Source organism: Saccopteryx bilineata, chromosome 9, assembly GCF_036850765.1.
Source record: "Saccopteryx bilineata isolate mSacBil1 chromosome 9, mSacBil1_pri_phased_curated, whole genome shotgun sequence".
NCBI classification, from domain to species: domain Eukaryota; kingdom Metazoa; phylum Chordata; class Mammalia; order Chiroptera; family Emballonuridae; genus Saccopteryx; species Saccopteryx bilineata.
In genome coordinates this window covers 3,357,932-3,376,666 of record NC_089498.1, presented here as the reverse complement: position 1 = coordinate 3,376,666, position 18,735 = coordinate 3,357,932, and the positions used below count along the sequence as shown (strand labels likewise).

The 18,735-nt window shown below is 47.0% G+C and overlaps 2 protein-coding genes across 4 annotated transcripts in view; one reads left to right on the top strand and one right to left on the bottom strand.

The window, feature by feature from the left end:
- PHKB (phosphorylase kinase regulatory subunit beta) overlaps positions 1-4,942 on the bottom strand; it is a 124,895-nt gene extending 119,953 nt beyond the window's left edge. For 2 of the 3 annotated variants that reach the window (XM_066243155.1, XM_066243154.1), the window contains exon 1: positions 4,811-4,942. In XM_066243155.1, coding sequence (XP_066099252.1) covers positions 4,811-4,877 — 67 coding nt within the window. In that variant the 5' untranslated portion in view covers positions 4,878-4,942. Of the gene's footprint in view, positions 1-4,007; positions 4,162-4,810 lie in introns of those variants that run through there. The other variant, XM_066243156.1, reaches the window with a different exon arrangement.
- Positions 4,943-5,200: 258 nt separating this feature from the next.
- The window catches only part of ITFG1 (integrin alpha FG-GAP repeat containing 1), a 122,302-nt gene continuing 108,767 nt past the window's right edge, over positions 5,201-18,735 (top strand). The window contains exons 1-5 of the mRNA XM_066243157.1: positions 5,201-5,414; positions 7,795-7,867; positions 14,608-14,753; positions 16,438-16,495; positions 17,682-17,756. Coding sequence (XP_066099254.1) covers positions 5,201-5,414; positions 7,795-7,867; positions 14,608-14,753; positions 16,438-16,495; positions 17,682-17,756 — 566 coding nt within the window. The remainder of the gene's footprint in view (positions 5,415-7,794; positions 7,868-14,607; positions 14,754-16,437; positions 16,496-17,681; positions 17,757-18,735) is intronic.

Sequence of the window (18,735 nt, the reverse complement as noted above, 5' to 3'; positions counted from 1 at the left end):
CAGGACAATCACTTCATAAGCTACAAAAGTGGCTAATCACTCTGTTGTACACTTAGAACGAATATATTGTGTCAACAGTAATTGAGAAAAAGTAAAAAAAATTAATACAGAAAGGAAGAACAGAACTAAGGAAGAAAGAAAGGAAAGAAGGAGAAAGGAAGGAGAATAGATGAACTTGGACATCCAGATCTTTCTTTGGATTGAAGGAAGTCCAAACAAGAGAACTTCTATCCAACCCCAGCCCAGGCTGGCACATCATCGGCAGTCGGAGCACAACCGGACCCCACACACGGAGACCTGCAGGGCACACGCCACATGCAAGACTGGGCAGAAGCAGAGACCAAAATCGCTGAAGCAAATTCAGGAGGAACAGAGAGAGCATTAAAATACACAAAACAATCAAACTATGTTGGAAACTAGTTTTCCAAAAGCAAAACAATGGCTTTCATTGTGGGTCACACTGAATAGTTTCGAGCCAAAAGCACCAGGGAGTATTCAGCTCTGAAGCCACACTCTAAGGCAGGGGTCAGGAACCTATGGCTCGCGAGCCAGATGTGGCTCTTTTGATGGCTGAATCTGGCTCACAGACAAATCTTTAATAAAAATAATGTTAAAAATATAAAACATTCTCATGTATTACAATCCATTCATTTCCTACCACTCATGTTCATGGTTGTAGGTGGCTGGAGCCAATCACAGCTGTCAACTGTTGTCTGGGACAACATCAAATTTTTATTGGATAATGCGTAAGGTACATGGTCGTTGTATGGCTCTCACAGAATTAAATTTTAAAATATGTGGCGTTCATGGCTCTCTCAGCCAAAAAGTTTCCCGACCCCTGCTCTAAGGTGACCAGAATGGTGATGTCCTAGGGACTACAATAGGAGGGAACGGTTTCCAACATAAATACAGTACTCCTAAATTAGTAAGTGACCTATAAATGCAAACACCTGAGTATTTGTTTTAACAGATAAAAGTATTTCTTGATAGTCCTTACTAAGACTTGGTTAGAGGAACCTCTAAAAAAAGTGTAAATATTACAAGTCACTTATAAGGAATCGGTCTCTGAAATGGCTTATAACCGTGAAGTTCGGTATTTTTCTATTCTGTTTCTTGGCGCATTCTATGTATACTTCAATTTAATAATATGGTGCTGGGAAGGCTTCCTGTGTGTGCCTTCAAACAGTATGCAATGTTAAAAGCACAGTTCTGAGGTGTTGAAATTTGCAGGATACTGCTGCCTGAAAGCTTATCTTGAGCATTCTGTTCCCCCGTAACTGCCAAGTGACGTTCTAGTTCTGAAAACCCAGCGAGCCCTTATTTGGACAGTCAAACTGGAAAACAGAGCCTGGTGCTCAAAGGAAAGAAAACACAGTCCAAACATACATGTCCTCTTATTCTCTGAGTTCAAAGATCACATCAGAAATCAAAAAGTGGCAATGACACATATACTATTCTTGTCATCTGATGACAACTGAAGTCAAGAATCATTCCATTCCTCACAGTAGCTTTTTTATCCCCCATTTGTGATTCCTCCCTGAACTAGTTATTTCTTTTCCTTCAAGATTTTTCTCCTCCGTCTTGCCAAAACAGGATTTGAAATATAAATGAAAATAAAACCAAAAAGAAAGAAAGTGCTTACTGTCATTTTTTGCTTGCTCATCTCACACTGACCTGTTCATGGGTCCTGACGCTTGAATGTTCTGTGTAAGGTACCTGAGAAACAAAGCAACCTCTTCTAATAGGCTTCTAGCACCATGTTCACACACCAACAGGTTAAAATGGCACGTGGTGGGTCACAGTCTCCGGAAGAAACCCCTCAACATTTCAGCTCCAGAGCCACGTAAAGAAGCCCTTTGTTTCGTTACAGTGAGACTGGCACATCCGAAGGCGGGTTCCAATGGGGATGCATTCATGTCTTTCCTGGATGCGTAACCCTCCTCCAGGTTGTTTCTGAAATCCTGGGTGCTCATCCGAGGAGCAGTTCCACCGCTTTCGTCCAGTTAGCGGGGGTCTTACCTGTACGACAGTCTAGGAGCCACAGTGCCAGCACCTCCCTCAGCCTTTACACCAAGAGGCCACAGGACAGGAGGCAAAGCACATGGCTTTGAAAGAAAAGTCACAGGGCCTGGAGCAAGCTGCTTCATCTCCTGGCCAAGTGACCTTCCTTTCCCTGTCTGGGAAAATGCTCCACAGGGAGTTGATGAAGAGTAAGTAATTGGGACCCCGACCAAAAATTCCTAACTTATAAAAGTTGCTTCCGTTAAGCAAGAAGACAAAAATCATTTAAGACGCTTTCTACGTACCCATCTGACAACTGAGGCTCGCTGTCACTTCTCACACCCGCCCGACAACAGACAGGCCACATCTAGCGCGCAGTGCAAACCTGAGCCTAACAGTAGCAGGACAATGGCGTTCGGGCGTGGGCCCACCCAAGAGGGACAAAATCAAATTTGGTGACATCAAACTTCAGAAACAAAGGTGTTTAAAATGACCCCCTTTTGGGGTCTCCACTCTTACCAGACCTTAAGAAAGCTGGTGGGGAAGAGACAACTGCATCAGACGAGCTGGCGATTTCAAATTGTTGGCTCTAACCCTAAGCGTCCCAGGCTAAACTACAGCAATGTTCACAACTGTTCAGTGAAGGTTAGAAGCAGTCAGCGTTAGATCAGTTGAAAGCAGTGTGAGCAGTTATTAACATGATGCAGAGTACAACGAAGACAATAACCCAGGTTCATCATAATTTTATTTTCTTTCTGTGACTTGGAAATTTGCTTTGCTTTGGTTAAGTTACAGTTGCTTATATAGACTGAGACAGGAATACATAACATCCACTTATCCAACATAACCTAAGAGGAGCATCCCCTACAGAGCAGGGAAGTGATTGTGCTATGTAACAATGTTCAGAACTCTGCAGGGATGTCTACATCCGAGGCGGGTTAGTCCCAGCTTCAAACAAACAGTTTATCCATTCTTCTAAATATAACAAGAATCGGGTTTGTTGTCTGTAATGACACAGGACGTCAATGATTCACTAAAGAAACTTGATAGCCCATACTTCAGAATTGTGGGAAGAATCTGAAGCATCATCTGATGCGGAGTATGGACTTCAAATGGTATCTCTTTTACTACTATGATGTAAACATGGAAGGCCATCCAACATTTACACTATGTGCTAACCTACTTTGCACATGAAACGGAATTTCAGTGACCTCGTTCAACAATAGTGATATAAAATTTGAATTTTTTTTCTCAGTTAAGGAAGGGAAGAATTTCAAAGCTTACTGTTAGGACATGCATTTCAGAGCAAGTAAAGACTAGAGAAGAAAATAAACCCTATTTGCTTATTAAGGGGAAAGAAAAAATGTTTTTTTAAAATATATGTATAGGGCAGAGCTCAGCTCCATGTAAAAAGCTGTGGTGACCCTGTGATATTATCAAGCCAATAACACTCTTTATAACTCAGATCCACACGTTGTTAGGGTCCACTCGAAACTTCAATATGACACAAAAGTATTAAGAAAAAGTGTGAAGAAAAATATACATGGACTATTCCAAGTGAGTGCATTGACTCACATATACTAAGGGCTACTTTTTGAGAGCTTCTCTCTCACTTTCTCCGTATCTTTGGTATCACCTTAACCAGCACAGAACTTTTTTTTTTTTTTTTTTTTTTTTTTTAAGGTTTAAAAACAGAATGCAATTAGCAACAAAGATTGGGTAAATTTCTTCTGGGTGATTTATGAAATAAGATCATTTCTTCAAATTAATAAAACATTTTAAAAAGCAGAAAGCATGGCAGACAACTAAGAACTTCATAAGTGGGAAAAGCCTCGTAACATAGTGGTTAATACATTAGCTGAGAAAAACAAAACAAAGCAAAACTTCTTTCCTAAGATCCATGCAAAGGCAGAGTTAGTTTTCCTAGGGCAGTGACTTCCTTCTTCCATTCGCCACACTGACATTAGCATCTCCCAGCTCTGACACAGAGTAGCTCCAGCCCTTACCAAGGGAAGAGGCTTAGTCGGAAGACTTGTGGTTCCCGTTTACAGCCACACTTTTCAGCTCAAGATCGGACCCCGCGAGCCAGCCCGCCAGCCGGCCAGCCGGCCGGAGTCAGGGACAGTGTGGTTCAACCCTGGCTCTCCAGGGGAGTGACCAGCCCCAAGTGCTAACTTCTAAGTCATGACTTTGCACTTTGAAGAAGTCAGTTGGGGACACTAGAACCGTTACCGACTTGCCTGCCCGCTCGGTGTCGGTGTCGTGGGGACTTGGGTTTGAGCCACCTGCTAGGGAAGGGACCGGTTCCCTTCTGAGCCCTCGCTGGGCTCCACGGGACCCTCTCCGTGGCCCGAGCCCTGCACCCCCACCCCCCACCCCCGGCCCTCAGTTTCTGCCACAAAGAGAACAGGCTGGGCTCAGCATCCGGAGCGTGGGGCAGATATACAAGGGATCTGAAAGAAGGCAACGGGAAAAGCACAGCGACAGGGAAGCCGTCCGTCTGACTCTGGGGGAGGAGCCCCCAAAAGGACACACTCTCGTTGGCAAGTTACACTCTGATTTCTAAGGAGCAAGCCTCCGGGCTAAGTCGGTGTCACCATCTACTTTCTGGGGAAGGGGGGACACACACGCGGTAACGTCGGGGCCACCCCCTCGTGTCTAAGGGACGGGGAGACATCAGGCGGAAGGTCGGACCGCCGACTGCTTTCTAAGATGACGCACGCGGGCACAGTTCACTCCGGGACCCCCAGCTGCCCTGCCCCCCGCCCAAGGAGCTGGAGGGGAAGGGGGGCGCCCCAGCCTGCCAAACCTGAGCGCTTGGCCCGGGCTCTCCGCTCCAAGGCCGTCCAGCCCACATCTGCCATGAGCCCCGCCATCGCGCTGGGACCGCCGCCTCGGCCGGCGTCCCTTGGGCCTCCTGTCAACTCTGCCGGCCGGCCGGTCGGCCCCGCCCCCTTCCGCGCGACACTGTCGTGAGGCCGCCGGCCGGAAGTGAGCGCGAGCACGAGGCCTCTGTCGCCTCGCGCCTCGGCCCCCGGAGCGTCAGAGGGGCAGCCCAAGGCGGCGAGGGCGCGAGGAGCCCGCGGCGGCTCGTCCGAACGTCCGGGAGGCGCGCTTTTGGCCGCGGGCCGGCGGCGCGGTGCTTTCCGGCTGCCGTCGAGCGCGGCGCTGGGCCGGCGGGCGGGGCCCAGGCGCGGCCATGGCGGCGGCGGCGGCGGGCAGGCTGCCGCGCTTCTGGGTGCTGCTGGCACCGCTGCTGGGGTCGCTCGCGCTGCTGGGGGTCGGGCCGGTCCCGGCTCGGGCGCTGCACAACGTCACGGCCGAACTCTTTGGGGCCGAGGCCTGGGGCACCGTGGCGGCCTTCGGAGACCTCAACTCCGACAAGCAGACGGACCTCTTCGTGCTGCGGGAAAGTCAGTGCTTGCCCGGCCCTCCCCGCGTCCCTGCGCCGCTCCCGGGGCCCCCACTCCCCTTGCCCGGACGCTGGACCCCTGAGCGGCCCGGTCCTCCCTCTCTCCCCGCCCTCGATCTCCAGCATCCTTGACAGCTTGCCTGGCTCTTCCCACCTGCCCCCTCCTGGCTACCTGGCCACCTGGTCACCGGGCCAGGCCACCCACAGTGTGACCTACCCCCACCCCCAGCCCCAAAGCCCTGGAAACACACCAGGCTTTTCCCGAGCAGCCCACGGCCTTCACCCACGCACCCTCCCCACCCCCACCCCCCGTGGGATCACCTGTTTCCCAAAGTGCTTCCCGATCCCCAGGAGTCCGTGTAGCTCGGTTTCTGCCCAGGCCCCTTCGCCCGTCTGCTTGTCTCCCGTCTCCCTTCCCCTTGGGTGACCTGGGAAAGGGGCATCTGGACAATTTCTTCTCGCAGGGCTTCTCCCTGCCTCCACGCGGACCTGGTTCATCCGCCACTCCCTCTGTCGGGGTCCCGGCCTTCGGAATGGAAGCTGCTGTGCCCTCCCAACGCCCTAACTAACCTCTCCACACCTCACACGAACTTTTTTATTTTTTTGCGTGGACCACTAGCTGATAACACCCCCCTCCATGGGAGGGGTTTCTCCCCCTGCAGATTCGTCCCCCTCCTGAGCTGCCCCCTCATATGAATGCAGCTGACCCTTCCTTGCCTTGGTCACTATTCTGGTCTTCCACATCTCTGCTTTCTTTGCCAGCGTGAGGTTCATGAGAGCTCCTTGCTTTAACCATAACTAAAACTTTCTTGTAACTTGTTGGGCGGATAAAATGTATTATGCTCACTTTGTTAAAGATGCCGTCGCCCAGGTCATATTAATGTGTGTTGGAGGCAGACAGGATCGTTGCAGCCTGGGGCTTGGTTTTGGGATTAAGCCTGTCCCACCCTTTTTGGTGTGAGGTGATACAATCCTATCATGCCTCATAGAAGTGACTTTGTATTAGAGACTTCCCTGTTATGTATATTGGATTAAGGGTTTGGATTTCTACACTATAAAATGGGGACGGAACGAGAGTTTGCCCTCTTGGTTCCTGAGATTATCATTAGAAGAGAGAGCAGAGGAGAGCAGAGAAAGGCCACGTGGAGGAGGCCAGGAGAAGCAGCCAAGATGGTGGAGTGCTGAGTGAGAAGCCAGTTTGTGTAGAGTTTGTATTTGGGATAAGGAAGGAGATGGGGAACAGAGGTGAATAAGTCTGGTGAGCTAGAAACCTTTGATTCTAGGAAACTCGGATAAGTCAGTAGCTTTGTGAGCACTGAATGTGACTGGGTTTTGGAGCCCAGTGTGTATTTTTACTTGCCCGCCGGGTGCAAACTAGAATTAAAGACTATGGCCCACCAGTTTGTGGCTCCATTGTTTCTTTACTGACTGTCCGAATCCAATGCGAACCTGCATGGGCCAGAAGGCTGCTGTGATAGTGGCCCTGGCCGTGGCTGCTGGCTTTACATAAGTCTTGATGCTGACAATGGCCCTTAGAGGGTCTTGGCATTCTTGAGAACCCGCAGAACCAGATACTGTTGTTTAAGGTCAGGGCCAGGAAGAGAGGAGTGAAGTGCTTCTAACAGAGCTTGTCAGAGAGATTCCTGGCCCAGATTCCTGGGGGTGCCTTGCAAGGACCCCAGAGCCTCTTGTGGACCCTGCATGTTTTCCCCATCTTTGTATGATTCCATCGGTTGCCAAGAGGGTGCATACTCCCAAACCTGTAGCTACTCTATCCAAACTGGATACAGAGATTCTTCTTTTAAAGATAAAGCTGGCTTGTTTTTGAGTAAACAATTCTAAAAGTCTGTTCCGGTGAGTGCTCATTGCCTTCCAAGAATGCATCAACCTGGGCGAATTCCATAGGAGCTGCAAGAGGAGGGTATGGGAGCATTCAGCTTAAGTCTGCTTAAGCAATACATCATGGCGTTCTTATGAGTCAGATAACTACTGTAGGAGTTCTTGTGTCCTTAATATGGTTTATCTGATGAACTAAACAGCCTTGATAAGGGGCTTTGTTATTAAGTTTGGGGAAGACAAGCATTGACTTATAAGGCATGTTCTTTATATGTTTTTTTTTTTTTAAGTCACATCATTCATTGGCTTCAGTTTGTCTTGACCCACTACATTTTCCATGCTCATTCTTCCTTTGAACATTGAATTTGTGATGTACTGCCAGGAATCTATTCCATCAGACATGGAGGACTAACCTTGAAAGGGCGGGTGAATTGGAGTAAAATAAAAGTCTTGTTGTCGAGAACAGTGCCCGGAAGATTCTTGTAAACTGATGAGACGTCTTACTAGGGAACATTATTCTAATATCATATATTTGTTTCTTTTAGGAAATGACTTAATCGTCTTTTTGGCAGACCAGAATGCACCCTATTTTAAACCCAAAGTAAAGGTATCCTTACAGTAAGTACCAATATATCTGTTTCTGTAAAACAGTCATTCGTGTAACAAGGGATATGCAATGGCTATTTGGATTGTCTTTGAATTCATTTTTACCCATCTGCAGTATAGACACAAAACCACTTGTTATGAGGGCTGAGTAGGAAGCAATTTGTTTGGGAAAATAGTGAATGTAGCAGAGCTTACAAGTGATTTACTTTAAAAAGAAAGAAATAAAATTTAGTGGGTCGAGGTCTGTTCCTGCAGTCAGTCTCCTTGCCTTGAATCTAATATGCTCTCCTGGGTGGGCTGGTGGTCACCCTCGTCCTGAGTGTGCTCTCGGGAGCAGCTCTACTCATGGGCTTATCAGGTCAGCTGTTTTGTGGGAGGGGTTTTTTCACTGGGAAAAGGTCAGTGACTTCTGTTCTCAATTTTTTTTTCCTTATTGACTGGTAGGTGATGAGTTCTTAAGGTTGATTTTGAAGGAATTCAAATCAGGATGAATTGTTTAAATGTTCAAATAGCACTTCTTATTTTTCTTTTATGTGAAGGGCACTGCTTCAAACCCAGTGACCACCATCAGTAGTGAGCCAACATGCTTTTGAAACTACAAGAAGCAAGGATTGGCTGCGATCTGGCTCACCCAGGGAGAAGTGAACCAGGGCAGTGTGAAGTGGCAGCTTCTAGAAAACTATGGGATTGGAGTGTGACCTTAAGTAGAATTTAGGTGAGGGCTTTGGGGTTTGGGGGACCTGGCATTATCAAGAGAGCATGTTGTGAGAGGAGGTGGAAAGATTTGCCTGTTGGAAGTCAAGGGATTTGCCTGATGGAAGTCACTTGGGAGAGTTAGGGACTAGGAAGATGAGATCAGGGCAGACGGGGAACCTTTATAAATATCAGAATGCGTTTGAACTTCATCCCATGAGAAGTGGGAAGTCATTACAGGTTCTTATTGAAAGAAGAGCTGACGAAAACAGTGTTTTAAGTTGATTTACTTGTAAACTATGTGCAGGACGAATTGGTACATGGAAAGATAAAAGATTACTTAGGAAACAGTTTATTAAAAAATTTTAAGGCCTTGGTTAGGTGGCTCAGTGGATAGAGCACCATCCCTGCATACTGCGGTCATGGGTTCAATCCTTGGTCAGGGCATATCCAAGAAGCAATCAATAAGTACGCACCTAAGTGGAACTACAAGTTAATACATTTCTCTCTCCCTCTCTCTCTCTCTCTCTCTCTCTCCCCCCTCTCTCCCTCTCCCTCCCTCTCTTCCTCCCCCTCCCTCTCCTCCTCCCTCTCTCTTCTCTCCCCCTCTTCCCTTTCCCTCTACCCCTTCTCCCCCTACCCCCTCTCTCCCTTCCTCTCTTTTTCTCTCTCTCTCAAATCAGTGTGAAAAGATTTTTAATAATTTCTAAGTCCCCATATGGGACTTGAAAAAAATGCTCAAACTTTACAATATTTCATCATAAATATGTTTTTAAAATGGACTTGAGTTAGAACATTGAGTGGAAAGTTATAAATGGATAAACAAGAACTTATCCTTCTTGAGAAATGTCCCTGAGTACTGGGTATCAGCAGGCTTGGAGCAGGGACGGGACAGAAACTGGTAAATAGTATATACAGGAAATGAGCTGCCCTCTATACAAGAAGGTTTCTTAGATACAAATCATTTTTCTTGGAAGATTGAAAGTTAAGCAAACTTATGGGATATAAAAGACTTGGGTTCCATTAAGTTTTATAAAAATCTCAATTTTTTTTTATTAAAGCAATGTGATTTTATATACAGCAGGTCCCCACATAATCTTTCCTTCAACATTGTTCATAATGAAACGCCATAGGAACTTCTCTCTTGTTTGTTTTTTTTTTTAAATAATTCTGCCTGATTCTTTTTTTTTTTTTAATTCATTTTTAGAGAGGAGAGAGAGACAGAGAGGGAGAGAGAGGAGAGAGAGACAGAGAGAGAGAAGGGAGGAGGAGCTGGAAGCATCAACTCCCATATGTGCCTTGACCAGGCAAGCCCAGGGTTTCGAACTGGCGACCTCAGCATTTCCAGGTCGACACTTTAGCCACTGCGCCACCACAGGTCAGGCTTCTCTCTTGTTTATATCAATTAGCCTGTGATAAAAGTGCTTCTCTAGTATTTGGTTTCACTGATCAGTGATGTTAAGTGAGGACTTACTGTACTTGTAAAATTTTAAACTCTTATTTTTATTTAATTTTTTTAGAATATTTTTAAAGTCAAAATAACTACTCTTCATCCTTTTCCTTCCCGTTTTCCTATTCCTGTCTCAGACGCAGTCACTTTTAAAACTTTTAGCTGTTTCTTCTGGTGTTTGTTTCCATGTTCTAAAAGATGTTCTTTATTGAGCTGCCATCCTCATCTATTGGTTTTCTTGTTGGTGTAGATAAGGATTAACCACCTTTAAATAATCTCCATCATCTCCATGTAGTTACATCAGTAATCACCGCTTACATTTTCACTGTGTGGATCTGGGTACTCCAGAACCAAGCAGTATGCAGAATTTCAGACCTGTCCCGTTTTGTTTTTTTTTTGTATTTTTCTGAAGTGGGAAACCTGGAGGCAGTCAGACAGACTCCCACATGCGCCCGACCGGGATCCACCCGGCACGCCCACCAGGGGGTGATGCTCTGCCCATCTGGGGCGTCACGCTGCTGCAATCAGAGCCATTCTAGCGCCTGAGGCAGAGGCCACAGAGCCATCCTCAGTGCCTGGGCCAACTTTGCTCCAATGGAGCCTCGGCTACGGGAGGGGAAGAGACAGAGAGGAAGGAGAGGGGGAGGGGTGGAGAAGCAGATGGGCGCTTCTCCTGTGTGCCCTGGCCAGGAATTGAACCCGGGACTCCTGCATGCTAGGCCGACGCTCTACCACTGAGCCAACTGGCCACAGCCAAATGATTGCTTTTTTAAAGAAAATAAATAAATCAGTGGCTGGTTTCCTGTATACATGGCCTTTGTTTCTTTTCAGATGCCCCCTCAGACCTGCCGTACACCCTCAGTGCATTTTGTCTTCCCCATGGCGTCCTCTGCACTCCTGCCCACCGAGTCATTTTCTAGGGCTCTGCCCTTGTCACTGTGCGAGGACTTCCCCCTGCTGTTCTTTTTTTTTTTTTTTTTTTTTTTTTTTACAGACAGAGAGAGAGTCAGAGACAGGGATAGATAGGGACAGACAGACAGGAACGGAGAGAAATGAGAAGCATCAATCATTAGTTTTTCGTTGCGACACCTTAGTTGTTCATTGATTGCTTTCTCTTATGTGCCTTGACCGCGGGCCTTCAGCTCGAGCCAGCAACCTTGAGTCTAAGCTGGTGAGCTTTTGCTCAAACCAGATGAGCCCGTGCTCAAGCTGGCGACCTCGGGGTCTTGAACCTTGGTCCTCAGCGTCCCAGTCCAACACTCTATCCACTGTACCACCACCTGGTCAGGCCCCCCTACTATTCTTTGTTGATCCCTGTTTCTTGGATGGCATACTGTTTTGTTCTTAGCATCTTCGTTTCTTTTGCTGGAGCGCGTCCTTCAGGAAATTCCCAGAAAGGATGCGTGGCGTGTTCTCCACGGCCAGAACCTGATCCTGCTCACGCGGAAGCTTGGGTCAGCCTGTTGTCTCCCAGCGTCTTCAGTCAGCCTGTTGTCTCCCAGCGTCTTCGGTCAGCCTGTTGTCTCCCAGCGTCTTTGGTTGCTGTTTTTAAATCCAGGGTTGTTTCCCCTCATCCTTCACACCTGACTTGTTTTATTTTTAGTTTTGGAAGCACTTAGTGTCTCTTCTTGATCCCTTTTGTGCTGAAATTTCGTGATGATGTGTCTGGGGTAGATTATTTTTCATTTGTATGCTTGGCACTGTTGGGCCCCGTCAAGCTGGAGGCTTTTGTCCTTGGGGGCTTTTTGAAATGTTCTTACATTATTTGATGATGTTTTGTTTCCTGTTTCAGGGATTCTTGTCAGTTATTGGATTACCTGGGTCCCCCTTTGTTCCTTTATTTTAACTGTATTTTTGTCATTTTGCTTTATTTTCCTTAGGAGGTTTTCTCAATGTTATCTTAATCCTTCTATTGAATTTTTTATGTTAGCTGTCATATTCTTTTATCTGCAAGAAGTTTTCTTTGTTCTCTTATTATTTTTCTCACCATGCTTTTCTTTACTGCTCTTTTTTAATGGGCATATTTCTCTTTTCTCTTTTTTTTTCTTTTTTCTTTTATTTTATTTTATTTTTTGTATTTTTCTGAAGCTAGAAACGGGGAGAGACAGTCAGACAGACTCCTGCATGCGCCCGACCGGGATCCACCTGGCACGCCCACCAGGGGGCGATGCTCTGCCCCTCCGGGGCATCGCTCTGTTGCGACCAGAGCCACTCTAGTGCCTGGGGCAGTGGCCAAGGAGCCATCCCCAGTGCCCGGGCCATCTTCGCTCCAATGGAGCCTCGGCTGCAGAAGGGGAAGAGAGAGACAGAGAGGAAGGAGAGGGAGAGGGGTGGAGAAGCAGATGGGCGCTTCTCCTGTGTGCCCTGGCTGGGAATCGAACCCGGGACTCCCGCATGCCAGGCCGACGCTCTACCACTGAACCAATCGGCCAGGGCCTTCTCTTTTCTCTTAATGTGTAGTTTTGAATCCTTCCTTCCTTACTTGTGTTATCACTGTCTTCTTCAGATTCCTTGCTGTTGTTTGTTTTGGCTCTCTTTAATATTCATAGATTTCTTCAGAGGCAGGGTTGCCTATTCATATTTGAGAGAAAGGCACTAAAGAGCTCATTGGGAAACCCTCTGTGTGCTGGGAAAGGCCCTGGTCTCCTGCCCCGTGGGAATGTTCCTGGCTGATTGGCTTTCCAGGAATAAATAGGGTGTCAAGCTGCTCTTTTGTTGATTTTCCATTAACTCCCTTTTTAGCTTAAGGCCAAAACTTGACCCTCGGCTATAGCTTAAATCTCTGACTCCTGAAACTTCCCAGAAATAAACCGCCTGTCCTGCTTGGGGACAGTAGGAAGGGCAGTCACTCACAGTGCAGACGTTTCCCTTGCACCTGCTTCCAGCCTTGTGCCTCGCTCTGGCCCCCACCATTCTGATGGCTGCCGGTCTGAGCCTCTCAGGCTTACTCCAGTCCAAGAGCTTCCCTTCCCTTCGTGAGCCTCGTTCTCAGACCTCTGAGCTGAGAGTGGCCTTGCCCCTCCGTCCGCCATGTCCTCTTAGGAGGCTTGTGTGTGGTTTCCAGCTAACCCTTTGTCATACTCCTGTCTGGTTCAGTACTTTTTGCCACTGTATCGTGAGTGTTTTTGGATGTGTGTTATTGGCAAGTGTGTGCAGTATGTGTTACTGCACATTCATACATAAACACGCCCCATGCAGAGGTATACCCATTAAATACTGCTTGCTGTGTGGCGGTGTGCGTGCATGCTAGATCGTTGTTTTTAAAGACCAGGCATTTTTCATGGGAAGGTTAAAGCATTGTTGGAATTCTAAAGTATTGTTTGACATTACTGAAAAGAGTTTTTTGTAATAAGGATCAATTTTAGGTGCCACATACTGAATTTGAATTCCAGCTATTCCTTTTAATGCTGGAAGCTTCTAATTGCTCTAAACAGCAGTGTCCTAATCTTTTCAATGAGAACCATGCCTATTTTAGGTAATGAAGATCCAATGATCAGATAATAGCTCTTAAGCACTTGGTATACTGTCCAGGACAGACTAAATAGATGCAGTGTAAGAAAAAAGCTGTTATCACATTGTGCTTCTTCACTGTCTTTTCCGTATTTCCCTTATTTTTACCCTAAATAATATATATGTTTCTTAGATTCTGATGCCATTTAGAAAATAACTGTCCACAGTCTTATTTGGAAACTCACTGCCTTGCTGTTTGCTCTAAGTAGAATATTAACTATAAATTGAATTTAAGGCCCATTTTTTGGTGGGGTCATTCAAACAGATCATGACAAGACTCCAGAATGCTGTTTTCAAGTTTAATTAAATAATTTTCGAATTTTTAAATTGAAAATCTAAAATTAGGTATGTATGATTTGATAGTGTATTGCATTTTGGTAAAAGGACTTTATTTTCCATTGTGAATCTTTAATAGCTTTCAGAAGTAAAATGATTATTTAGCTTTTACTGCATTGAAATCCAAACGGTGCCACAGTGGATGGAGTATTGACCTGGAACACCGAGGTCACTGGTGAAACCCTGGGCTTGCCGGGTCAGGGCACACACGAGAAGTAGTCAGTGAACAACTAAAGTGAGGCAACTACGAGTTGACACTTCTCGCTCTCACCCTCTCTCTCCTCTCTCTGTAAAATCAGTAAATAAAATCTTTAAAAAGAAAAGAAAATCCAAAGTTAAATATATTAGAAATGTTCTCTTTTAACTGATAAAATGGCAGTGACACTCTTTGCTGCTTTAACAGTGGATTCAACTGTGAGCCTCTGTATGTTACATGCACCTCCCAGATGTCGTGGTACTCTTGACCTACAGCTCTTTCATATGTAAAATAGCCAAGCTGAACCTAAAACTGAGGGTTTTCTTGATATATTTCCTATTGGTCTTGTTTCTTAAGACAAACAGACAGCTCTGCGTTCGTCCTGAATTCTGGAGACCAGAGAGGCCTGCACGCTTGAAGGGTGTTAGGGTGCTGAGGAGAGAATGAAATTAATCAGCTCCGTGACATTTTAAGCTTTACGTTGAGAATGTTTTGGTCTGGTACCGATAGAGCGTGCCCTTCTCTGCTCTCACTCGGCTGGATGTCCTAAGTGCCGGTGTCTTGCAGGAATCACAGCACCCTGATCACGAGTGTGGTCCCTGGGGACTATGACGGAGACTCCCAGATGGACGTCCTTCTGACGTATCTTCCCAAGAATCGTGGCGGCGGTGAATTAGGAGCTGTTATCTTCTGGGGACAGAATCAAACATTAGGTGAATTTGTTTTAGGGGTTCTTTTTTTTTTTTGTATTTTTCTGAAGCTGGAAACAGGGAGAGACAGTCAGACAGACTCCCGCATGTGCCCGACCAGGATCCACCTGGCACGCCCACCAGGGGCGACACTCTGCCCACCAGGGGGCGATGCTCTGCCCCTCCGGGGCGTCGCTCTGTCACGACCAGAGCCACTCTAGCGCCTGGGGCAGAGGCCAAGGAGCCATCCCCAGCACCTGGCCATCTTTGCTCCAATGGAGCCTTGGCTGCGGGAGGGGAAGAGAGAGACAGAGAGGAAGGAGGGGGGGATGGAGAAGCAAATGGGCGCTTCTCCTATGTGCCCTGGCCGGGAGTTGAATCCGGGTCCCCTGCACGCCAGGCCGATGCTCTACCGCTGAGCCAACCGGCCAGGGCTGTTTTAGGAGTTCTTAATATTTGTCATTGGATAGTAAAGGAAAAATATGCCTGGTATTCTATTTAACATGAATTTTATTCTGAAGTCGGTTTTAAAAAAAATGCAGTTGTTGAGTGTCAGTAATTGTCTGTAAAGAAACCTCTTAGAAGTCCATTTGCTGATGTTTTATTTTCAGTCCATACCTGCTCTGAGGTCAGTTCCAGAAAAGACAGGTTCAGTCTGGCTAGCTTCAGGAAGAGAGAGATTTACTCGAGGGTTGGGGGCCTACGGAGTTCTTGGGCTGGCTGAGAACAGGCTCTAGGTTTCCCTTTCTGGAACAATCCCAGGGCCTTTAAGGAAGCCCCTGCCTGTCACTGTCAGCAAGCAGCCTTTTGCACAGTGACGGCCGGAACCCACCGTGCCCGCTGCGCCCCCCCAGCCCCCGAGTGCCCTGCGCCGGTGTGCCCTGCGCCTGCCTCCCGGTTCTCCCAGCTCAGGGGTGGGGGGGGGGTCAGACTCTGCGAAGCCTTGGCGGAACGGCAGTGTCTCTGCGCTCCTGCCTTCCAGACTCGGTGTCCCGCTGGGCAGGGCTCACTTCCTCCTGCCTTCCAGACTCGGTGTCCCGCTGGGCAGGGCTCACTTCCCGTTCAGATCCCGGGCAGGCAGAGTCCCTGGTCTCCCCAGCTCAGCACAGGAAGGCAGGCCCGGGGCAGCAGGTGCAGTCAGCCTGCCACATCCACCACAAACTGCTAGTCCTGTCCTCCCGAGACAGACGCTGCGTTCACGGAGCCGACTTCCAGCGGGGCGGTGGGATGCCGGTGTGCGTTCTGTGACCCTCGGGAACGGAGACAGCAATCTCGGTGCTTCAGAAGTGATCAGCCAGTCAGGACCTAGAGAACCATGTGGAACGCACGGCTCATTCACAAACATGGGCGATTTGGAGTCAGGCCGTTTTGCATACGTTGTCTTCTCTACCGAGAAACCTCATTATCAGCTGCCTTCCTGCTAAATTGTTCCTAAGGCAGCAGACTCGCCTAAGAGGTTGTTAGAGGGAAGCGTTGGACGGACAGTGTGGCAGTGCTGGTCTGCACTGTGCAATGGACTCGCCCAGTGTTTTGACTTCACAAGCTCGATGTCCCTTTGAGTTCGACTTATAAGTGTCCTTCCTGTTAATGGTATCATTGGAATTCATCAGAGATGAACCTTGAAAAGAATAAAAGAATATTTTCCCCTAAGGGTACGTATCAGAAATGATTCAAATGCCTGTAATTGCTGTCTGTGCCTTCTTTGCAGACCCTAACAACATGACCGTACTGAACAGGACTTTCCACGATGAGCCTCTGACTATGGAGTAAGTACACGCCTGCTTCCCTTTGAATCCTTTTAAACTTACAAACGTAAAGCAAAACTCTTCCCATAAAAAAGCTACTTTGCTAAGTATGTTGACACTGAATCCATCCTCCCTTTAAAGCTGATAGCTCTTGGTTCTGTGATCCTTCCTAGCATGATGAAGGGAGGGGGAAGAGGAAACTCAGTATTGTAGAAAGAAGAGACGTGGGCTGTGTGTATGTTTTGGTAGTTTTGCCTCTGTCCTGGGACTGTGTTGATTCTCACATGCCATTCATCAGAGACTCAAGAAAACCGTTTTTGGGTAAAACTGCTAGTGCTTAATTGACAGATATCGGGGTGGAGGGTTCCCCCAATGATTTACGCAGATTTCTGTGTTAAAGAGGAAACTATCCTTTTTTACAGCTCTTCCTCAGTGTTATCGTTTATTTCCTCAAAATAGACTCAAACAGGATAACATTACCACAGGTTTCAGGATTTGGGATAATGAGGTAGAGAGGCCTTTTGGGGCACTAAAGCACTGAATGTCCTTTCGTAGGAAAAGCACCGTCATAATAGCAGTGGGCCAGCCAGTGGCCGTTAGAAGTCTGTAATTCGTGGATTAATCTTCTGAAGACACTCTGCTTGATTCTTTCACTGTGTACATTTTTTCACTGTTGTTGCAATATTCGGTGGCCCCTTTGAATTTTTATACCAACCAGGAATTGCTTTTGTGGGTTATTTCTACCAGGACCATCTAAGTAAATGAGTAGGGTTGTGATTCTCATGTGAGTGACGTCTCCTTATCACTCGGGGATAGCTAGATTGTGCAGAAGTTCCAGACAACCCTAGAATTGTAGAGCGAAGGTTTAGTTCTTGCTGACCCTACATACACATCCTGTGTGGGTCAGTGATGGGCTCCGCTCTGTGCCGTCACTCAGAGAGTCAGGCCAGCAGCGGCCTCACGTCTGTGAGCTCGACAGGCACCCGTGCTCGTCTCTGACATGGCAGGAGGGCTGGAGACCCAGGTACAGAAATGAACACCTTGCCCAGAAGTGACACATGTCACTTCTGCTGACATGTCATTGACTACAACAGATGCTGGTGAGCGTTGTAATGTCTTGTAATGTCTGCCACCCCTCCTGAAGGTCATGTTCTAAAGCTGACCTAGAGAATCTAATAAAATAGCTGCTTTCATGTTTTCTTTACAGCTTCAATGGTGATTTAATTCCTGATGTGTTTGGTATCACAAATGAATCCAGCCAGCCACAGATACTATTAGGAGGGTGAGTAAATGATATGACTATAGCCATGTAATTAATTGTAGGTATTACTGCTACAGGGACTGTGTGTCCCTGTGAACTGATTGCCTGAACCATTTGAAAAACAAACAAACACCCAGCTCATTGGAAATCCTTGTTCTTAAAGATTTTTAAAAGGGCATTTGGTCAATGCTTACGTTCCCCAGAGTGTCTGGCTTTGATCTGCAAGTGCATCTATGGAGAGCCAGTGCCACGCCCCACCCCTGGGAACTGGGCCGGCAGACCCCCCAGGGCCCCCTGTAAATACTTGCTCACCGATGGTTTTAGAACTGGGAAATTTTAATTCAGATAGGACAGTCAGTGCGTTGCTTGTCTGCCTCAGTCATGTTGGCTCCCAGACGCTTGGGGATGAGCTCTGTCCCTTTTTTCTTTTTATTTGCTCAGTGAGCAGTCGTAATTGCCTGTAAGTGTAAACATTCCTTCTCTAAGCTCTGGAAACTTTTCCGTGTGTACTTTATCCTGACGAGTACGTGTGCTACGACTCTTACTATCCAAGCCTCCCTTCTCGGGAAAAACCACCTGGAATCTTGCAGTTCAGGATCTTCATTATAATTCCTCTAGGCTTAAAATGGAATTGTCCTAACACAAGAACTCGGGACACGAGATACTTGTCATTAGATACCTTCAGCTTGGCTGATTTGTTTTGTGTCTGCGTAGGCAGAATTTAGTTCAGAGCACAGACGCACTCATTTACTCTTCCCTTCCCTGCAGGTACAGACGAGCGTCTGTACCCCTGTCTCCCCAGGTACCAGGAAATGTAACAGTGTTTCCCTCTGTGCTTTGGAGAAGCCGTGCATCTTTCTGATTAGTTTTTGAAATGTGATTTATAGGCACAGAGGAGTAAATTGTCAAAATGTAAGGCATTATGAAGAAAAAACTGTCATATTTCCTATCACTTTTTCTGAAGGTTTGCAGTAAAGAATATGGGTGTTTTGATGGTATT